The 8,774-nt window shown below is 40.8% G+C and overlaps 1 protein-coding gene across 3 annotated transcripts in view; it reads right to left on the minus strand.

Moving 5' to 3' along the window:
• The window catches only part of LOC107569608 (SLAIN motif-containing protein-like), a 19,622-nt gene that overhangs the window by 5,268 nt on the left and 5,580 nt on the right, over positions 1–8,774 (minus strand). For all 3 annotated transcript variants that reach the window (XM_016255723.1, XM_016255722.1, XM_016255725.1), the window contains exons 3-7: positions 7,120–7,259; positions 5,345–5,467; positions 3,693–3,833; positions 2,381–2,665; positions 580–720 (exon numbers count right to left, since the gene is read on the minus strand). In XM_016255723.1, the coding sequence (XP_016111209.1) occupies positions 580–720; positions 2,381–2,665; positions 3,693–3,833; positions 5,345–5,467; positions 7,120–7,259 (830 nt within the window). The remainder of the gene's footprint in view (positions 1–579; positions 721–2,380; positions 2,666–3,692; positions 3,834–5,344; positions 5,468–7,119; positions 7,260–8,774) is intronic.

Genomic DNA, 8,774 nt, shown 5'->3' on the forward strand with positions numbered 1-8,774 from the left:
TTTTTTTTTTCTAAAGTGTTATATGGTTTTATATGAGGTGTCATAGACTTGGCAAATTCATTTTTCATAAAGACATCTTTTGTGGGCGTTCTTGGCAGTTTTTACAAGGCTTTTTAAAATAGTGTTCATATCGATATCGGAATTATATCGTATCGACCGAAATTAAGAAATATATCATGATATAAATTTTGGCCATATCGTCCAGCCCTAGGTTCAACTAAACGCTGGATTTTCAGAAGCATGTGAAGTTCACGGCACATGCACGACGCATGACTGATCTAGCCTACAGAAACACATCTTCACTGCAAGGCTCTAGAAAAGATATTCTACAGTGGCTCAAACTCCCACTACCGGTACGACAGGTTTTAGGAACAGACTAACGGTGTGAGAGACAATGGATGGGACGGGAGGAGAAACTGACCCAGCAATGTATTGTCAGTTCAACAATGGTTTAGACTGAGGGAGTGATCACACAAAAACCAGACACACATGGGGTTGTGGACACTGCTGGTGCTCTTGAAAGAGAGTGTTCCCTGAGGACGGGGGATGAGGGTGAGGATGAAGGAGCAGGGTACCAACCTGTGGGGGACTGGGGCAGACGGGACGAGCGGTTGCCTGAGCTCTGTAGGTTAGCCTCCATGCTGCGGCTGTTTCTGACTGCCTCCAGAGACTGCAGGCCACTGCGCGGGGTCAGGTTAGGCATGCTGTGCCTGAGCTCCTCTGAAACCACACACACGGCCTGCTTAACACACTCACAACAATACAGAAGGAATGCATGCAGAGTCCTCTCCTCTCTAGAAGAACGCAATCAATATTAAAGATGACATATCATGAAAATCTGATTTTCCAGGTTTTAAGTGCTATAATCAGGTCCCCGGTGCATCTACCAACCAAGGAAAGGTGAAAAAGATTAACCCAGTAACTTTGTTTTGGCAAGCTTTTTTCTGCAAGCGCCTGAAAAAACGAGCGCATCTGATTTCGCTCCCCTGGTGACGTGGCAAAGGGATCTCATTATAATATTACCACCCCTCAATCTGTACGTTTCCACCCACGGCGCCGTCATTTTGATTTCGCAAGCGACAACGGTGTACTAATATTAATGCCATGGTGAAAGTTTGAGCAAAGCATGCTAACTGTTCTGTCTTTGGCTGCACAGACGAGCACAGAACAATATTTAGAGTCCCAGCCTCAGAGGAGACAACAGAGCAGTGATTTATTGATTTATTTACTGTATATTGCTGCTGCCACACAGATCTAAAATAAACATGTGATTTATTTCCCAGCTGTTTACCTTCACAGACATAACCAACTGTTTTTGTAACTCATGTGTTTTTAACGTAAACTTGTGTGTGAATGAGAACTTAGTTTAGTAATGTTACTCACATGCTGTAACAGCTGCTTTATGTGCGTGTGCTTCGGATGTGTGCGCTCAGAAAACAGTCTATATGACGTCTGAACATCTCTTCATAGGTGACATTAGTAAAAGCGAGAGAGAGAGAGAGAGAGAGTACTGTTGTGCAATTTATTTATTTATTTATTTTTTTTTAAACAATGTCTTTAATATTTTTTGTTTGTGAAAAAAAAAAAGTGCATGTACTTATTTACTTAATTATTTTACATATGTATTGTTGTTTTGTTTATGTATTATGTCATTTGAATTTGAATTTGAGAGAGAGAGAGAGAGAGAGAGAGAGAGAGATTGTGTGTGTGTGTCTCGATCATTGTTTAGTTGTGAGAAAAATAATAATTGCCTGGATAAAATTAAAATTACCTGGACTTCCAATGGACGGATAGAAATCTCTTAGGTTTCATTAAAAACACTTCTCTTCAAGCCTTTATGTAAAATTCATTCTGAAGGTATACATGATGTACGTTGAAATGCATTACATCTTCTCATAAATAACTGTAACCAAAGTTAAAATGCGTTTTAATTTTTGAAGGTTTGTTTGTCATGAGTTTAAATGCATTATATTTTCTAAAGGTGCAACAATGAATAGATTAGTATTAGAATGTATTATAACTGTGGCTACAATTATTCATGAGATGCAATAATAGATGCTATAATGCAATGCATTACAGGGTGCATTACGAGGCATAATTAATGCAATGCAATTGTTTACTAATACTGGAACATTTTGGAGCAAAAATGTCTTTAGCTAGCTTCCAGAAACAACGTAAAGTTGCATTTCGTGACCCCTTTAAATGATCCTTTGTTCATTTTACATCAGAGCATTAATGTCATCGGATGACCAGTGCATCCATTATTTAGTTCATCAATCAGAATCACAGTCAATTCTGCTAAACAAGCCATTTCATGTCTAGCACAAATCACTGGTTTCATATCTGATTGACACTAAATGAATGAGCCAGTGTGTCTTACCCTCGCTCTTGGGCCCCGGGCCCTGCAGGGAGCGGCGGGACATGCGTGTGCGCGGGGAGGCCAGACGGCTGTACTCGGCCAGAGTGTTGGGAGAGAGGCAGCGGGGCGAGCTGTGGGGCGAGTAGCGCTGGAGCCGCTGCGGCAGAGAGCAGCACTCGTCCTCCTCGTCCTCCTGACTGTAGGAGTCGAACTCCTGATCGCTGTAGGTACCTCGACGCAGAGACTGCAGGGAGGCTGAGGAGCTGCGGCGCGAGGCCGAGTTAGAGGCGTAGTCCTGCCGGAGACCTGAAAAACACCAAGATGGTGCGGAAAAAAAAGCTTCATTTGAAACCGTAGATGGTGTGACATCAGTAGCAATGTAAGTTCAAACAAGCTTGAATGTCAAAAATTAAAGCCTTGAAGTTGGTATGATAGTGATTAATTGACAGAGTAATTGATCTTTCAGGTGTACTTTAGCAAAAGTGCTCTTCACAGAACTCCTGCACACACAGAATGCTGCTGTCTGTCTATCACAGGTGCCAAACAGAGTCTGTACTCAGCACTACTGATACTGTAGTGACTAGGGTTGTCAAAAGTACAGACTTTGGTACCAGTCGGTACTTACATTTGAAAAATGTGACGATACTAAAAAAAAAAAACAGACAATTAATCGTGATAATCGTCATAATCGCCAAAGCCCTAAAACAGACAATTAAATCGCAATAACCGTGACTATTTTTAGATAATTAATCGTCAGCCAAATTTCATAATCGTGACAGCCCTAACTCAGAGATGTGTAGTTTCTGAGAATAACGGTTTATAATGAGAGCCTCCTTGAGGCTGTCTACAGTCCATCCTTAAAGTCAGTATTAATATTCTTTCTGAGCAAAAATTGATATTCAACAGGACAAATGTTGAGCAGGGTTTTATTTTTTTCCATAAGGAAATGCTGAAAAAAACAAGTTCCTAAGTTTCTAACTAAGTTTCCTTACCAAAAACTAAACTAAGTTCAGGAACTGGTATTAAGAAAGTAAAGAGGGTCAAACCACATAGGCCTTTCAAACTCATATGGTTTGTCAAATAATAAAACATTTGTGCTTTCACCCTCAACTGCTGTGTAATAGTTACACAACAGACTCAAGTTAATCTCCAAAAGAGCACAAACAACAGCGGTCTACAGTTTGCCCGAACCTTTGTCAGAGCTTGCTGTTGAAGCAGAGTTCGAAACAAACAAAGGACATGCAAGAACAGAAAAGCATTTCCATATCCCACGTTTATTTGCATTTCACATGCGGCGGTAAAAACCACTTAGAGTCTGCTGAAGGATACTCACTCTCCTCCTGCAGACGAGCCATTATCTGAACATCAGTCAGGTCCTGAAGCTTGTAGCCCATGGAGATGGAGTCATCGGAGGTGCTTAACTCACTGTCAATAGACGACTGTGAGCTGAGAGCAGGAGGAACGCTCATGCAACCTGTGAACAACCCAAAACACACTCAATAACAGCAAAACTGATGATGAACTGATGAATCGTCAACAAATTTGATTATCAATTAATTGCATCTGCATGCAGTGCACAGAAAATGTCCACCTGTCGCTTCACTTTCAAACTGTGAATAATTCATCTGAAAAATACCAAACTTATGTTAACCTTTTTTTCCCACACAAAGATACATTAAGTATATTTATTTTCAGATTTGTATATTGTTAAAAGAGCAACACCGGGCAGGCTATGAGATTTTTTTTTTTAATAAATACAGAAATATATGGCTTTTTAAATTAAATTAATCGATTAATCAAACATATTGATTAATCGGTTATCAAAATAATCATTAGTCACAGCCCTAGTTCAATTATTTGAAGATTATTCCAATTTAAAAGGTCAGATGAACAGCAAAACCATTTCATCTGTAGAGATTATTATAAACAGTTCGCATCCAAAAGTGGATGTGCTTCACATCTTTCCTGCCATTCGGTCTACAAATGCAGAAATATGATTTTTGCTCCATATCACGCAGCCCTAGTACGTCAAGTGAGTCACACTGATGCAGCAAAGCAAGTAAAAATAATTTCTAGCTACTAACGAGGTTCATTAAATGGCAGAAACTCATGCAGAGGCGGTTACTCGTGACTTCAGCTCACACTGCAGACCAAACAGGTTTTTAAACACACAGATGAAGACTGCGTGAGAGGAGTGTGCCAGCCAGAAATGTTTGCTAGCCACCTCAAGCATTAAATCAGATCCTGTCACCTGCTTTATGTGCACTGAACACATCAGCTCCGTCCACAGCAGTGAACGCCTGTGTGTGTGAGAGTGTGTGCACGTTAGTGTGTGTGTGTGTGTGTGTGTGTGTGTGCATGTGAGTGTGCGCGCGCGCGCGAGTGTGTACGTGAGTGCGAGTGAGTGTGTGTGCGTGAGTGTGTGCACGTGAGTATGAGTGCGTGTGAGTATGTGTGCGCGTGAGCGTGTGTGTGTGAGAGTGTGCATGCGCGTGAGTGCGTGTGTGTGAGAGTGTGTGCATGCGTGTGAGAGTGTGCGCATGCGCGTGAGTGTGTGAGTGTGCGTACGTGTGCATGCGCGTGAGTGTGTGTGAGAGTGTGTCTGTGTGCACGTGAGTGTGAGAGTGCGTGTGAGTGTGCGTGCGCGTGAGTGTGCGTACGCGTGAGTGTGTGAGCGCGTGAGTGTGAGTGCGCATGCGTGTGAGTGTCTGTGTGAGCGTCATGAGTGTCTGTGTGCACATGAGTGTACGCGAGTGTGTGTGTGAGTGTCTGTGTGCGCGTGAGTGTGTGTCTGTGTGCGCGTGAGTGTGTGAGAGTGTGTGCGCGTGTGAGTGTGTGAGTGTGCGTGCGTGCACATGTGAGTGTGCGTGCGCGTGAGTGTGCGTGCGCGTGTGAGTGTGCGTGCGCGTGAGTGTGTGCGTGTGTGCGCGTGAGTGTGCATGCATCAGTTTGTGTGAAGCGCAGTGAATGGGGTTAATGCCATACCTGAGCTGCCAGAGGTTAGTAGTGTTTTGTTAGTTGATTTGAGGTACCCAGCAGAGGAAGACGCCGAGACGCCAGCCTCACTGGACTGAGATGGGCTATTGTACATGTTCTTCCATCTAGATGCTACAAAACACAAAAATCAAATACAGCATTAGCGCAAGTCTAACAACCGGATTAAAAATAATAAAAAAATCAATGTACTCAGCCTCATGCTGTTTGAATCCTCCATGACTTTCTTGCTCAAGTGGGACACAAAACAAGATGCTTTGAAAAATGTCTCAGTATTCGGTTTTGTTTTTCATCCACACAATGAAAGTCAGTTGCGTCCAGCGTTGTTTTGGACTCCACCGACTTTCATTATGTGAGCAAAAACAGATGAAACATTTCTTCAAAATATTTTCTTTTATGTCCCCCAGAAGAAAGAATGTTTTAGAGGTGTTTTAGCATGAGGGTGAGTAAATGACGAGTGAATTGTCATTTTATGTGAACTATCCCTTCAAATAGTTCATTTGACATGTAAGGATGCACACATTTCCATTTGACAAAACAGTTAACAGCACACATTCTTAAAAGTGAGCATTAAACTTCAAAAACTTGCAAATGACACAACATAGAAACGAAACGTAATAATGTTGGCTAAATAAATAAGCATTTTGATACTTTCAGTTAGAAATTATTCTTACAACAGTAATGTTTTTTTGTTTACTTAAATTTCAGGAAAAAAATATAGCACAGTAACGACTTACTGTGTTTTCCTGCAGTCTATTCAGCCTTTTACCTGTCAACACTTAAAAATGCTAATGTTGGCTACTGTACTGATGTAGATAATATTTGTTTTTAGAAAGAAACTGGTTGGTTAAAAAAAATATATATATAAATACAAAAAAATCGGACTAGCTTCTAAACTGAATGACAGGCTAAAAGGTTTTACACTTAAGGTCCATTTTGTCCTCTCTGAAGCCGAGCAAATCCTCTTTCATTCCACCAGAAGAGGAGTGAGATTTCAGCAAGAACCATTGGTAGTTGAGCTGATTCAGCTATACACATAAGAAACTGTTGATTGTCGTCCTACCCAAAGGTTACTAATTACTCATTTGATCAGCTATAATGACAATAAACATTTTAGACAGGTATTAGAGCCAGCACATGCCAGCAACTATAATGATTTTAATGATCTTCACTGACTTTCACATGGTGTCATTAATGCATGCTATAGATTTGTGAACAAATCATCTGTGCACGTTTTTTTTTTTGGGATCTGGTAATGTTTAATCAGAATGTCATAACCGACTTCTCTGGCAACGTATGCAGGAATTTCCAATCATTTAGTCTGATTAAAGCTCATGTTCATCTCTCTCCAGAGCCACGCCCACATCTCAACACGCAGAGAATCAAGTCTCATTCTGTTTTTTCTTTTTTTTTTTTTCAATAATCCGTTTCACTGGGATTATGTCACCATACAGAAGAAAAGATCTATTACTATTCCTGATTCACAGTGTGACAGACGCTTCTGTGTAGCAGAAACTACAGTGAATCTCCAGTGTGCAAAGCAGGAACATGTCACGGGACAATATTTCCCTGGAAAAGTGCACATCAGCCTCTCACAAGAGTGGCTGCGAACGGTAATCTTTCTGTAGTTTAGTGACGTGTTAAAGCGCTTGAACCTGAATAATTTGGTTGTTCTGTATTCATGTGTATACAATAAACATCACCATGAAATATTGTTTCTATTACACATGAATTTATTCACATGTTATCTTGTGAAGTCTCCATACTTTGGTCTAGCCGGTGGATGAGCGTCCGACAGGCGACTTCAGTCTCTGGACTGGGATGATCGAGGAATTTCCGACACCATTTCAGAGGTGATTCAGGCCCCTGTTCAGCCACAGCCTGCTTCTTTGGTGAAACGTACAACCTAAAGAGAAAACCAGGACACATTTACAGAACGACAGACATAGCACCTGTAATTGAAATCAATAACAGCCACATTAGTTCTGGAGGAGAAATTAGTCTATATCAATGTTAGACCTATCACTATTAAGTTATTATATTGTTTGCGATAAATGTGATTATTGTGTAATTAAATTCCAATTTGACACAAATCCAGACATGCACATTCTTGCGTCTCTCAGTAGGGTGTAATAGACCTTAGTCTGAGCACCTGAAGAAACCCAGGCGGCACATCCTCTACATCAGGGATCCTCAAATCTGGCCCACGAGATCCACTTTCCTGCAGAGTTTAGCTCTAACCCTAATCAAACACACCTGAGCATGCTAATCAATGTCTTCAGGATCATTAGAAAATCACAGGTAGCTGAGTTTGATCAGGGTTGGAGCTAAACTCTGCAGTGCATTGGCCCTCCAGGGCAAGATTTGAGGAGCCCTGCTCTACATGATTGCTGTTCAAATGTAAATAGAAGTGAAATCAAACGGTCTTTTATGTGGGGCAGCCAGTGTTGACTGGAACAGATGCCTGATGTTTATTTGTGAAGCATCCATCCATCATGAGCAGCTGTGTCAATAAATGCTGCTCTGATGGAGCCCATTCTCTGGAAGACAGAGACAACGAGCATGCATTTGCTTTAGAGAGAAACAAAATAACTGGCAATAAGATTCCTGATCCTGTTTGGAAGCAGAGACTGGGCCGCTCACTCATTTGAAAGATTGCCAGCATTCAAAAAAACTACACATCTCTTTTACTGTTATCAAGACAGAAAGCCTGAGAACACAAGACGGTGCTTCTGCATATTTAAAGCTGCGATGTGTCACTTCTGGACCACTCGCAAACCCGAAAATAGAAGTACAGAAATAATGACTGTTTCAACAGGTTTCCCAAACACATACAGTAATGATAATAATAATAACAGCCGCCTTAACAGAAGGTGAGAGACTGACGAAACCCAAACCTTAAACCTACAGATGGGCATCTTAAGTGTTTAACAGTCTTCAGTAGAGGTCGACCGATAGTGGATTTTGCCGATACCGATAGCTAGGTTGGACCACACTGGCCGATAACGATTAATTAACCGATAGTTTTAAAATTGATACTGAACAAAAACTAAAATAGTGCTTTATTAACAAAAACAGTACTGAACCATACTAGTAGTAGTAGTAAAAATAATAATAATAGTTAATAGTTGAAATGAACACACTCTAACAAGGAACAACACTTACACAGATTTTCGTTAATCTTAATGCTACAAATGGACTCTTATTTTAAAGTGTTACCATTTCATTTCAACTGTCATGCTTAAAGATGCACATCTTTAAATATATACACGAAGGCTATAGCATTAGAATTATATAGATATGGATATTGTACGTATACTCTCACACTTTAACTGCTTCTATTCTTGAACACTTGATGATTATCTAATCAAAATAAAAGCGCAGCGCTGAGTCTAGGAGAACTCACTGGTATCACACACAC

This window comes from Sinocyclocheilus grahami, unplaced genomic scaffold (assembly GCF_001515645.1).
Source record: "Sinocyclocheilus grahami isolate Dianchi unplaced genomic scaffold, SAMN03320097.WGS_v1.1 scaffold1363.1, whole genome shotgun sequence".
NCBI lineage: Eukaryota > Metazoa > Chordata > Actinopteri > Cypriniformes > Cyprinidae > Sinocyclocheilus > Sinocyclocheilus grahami.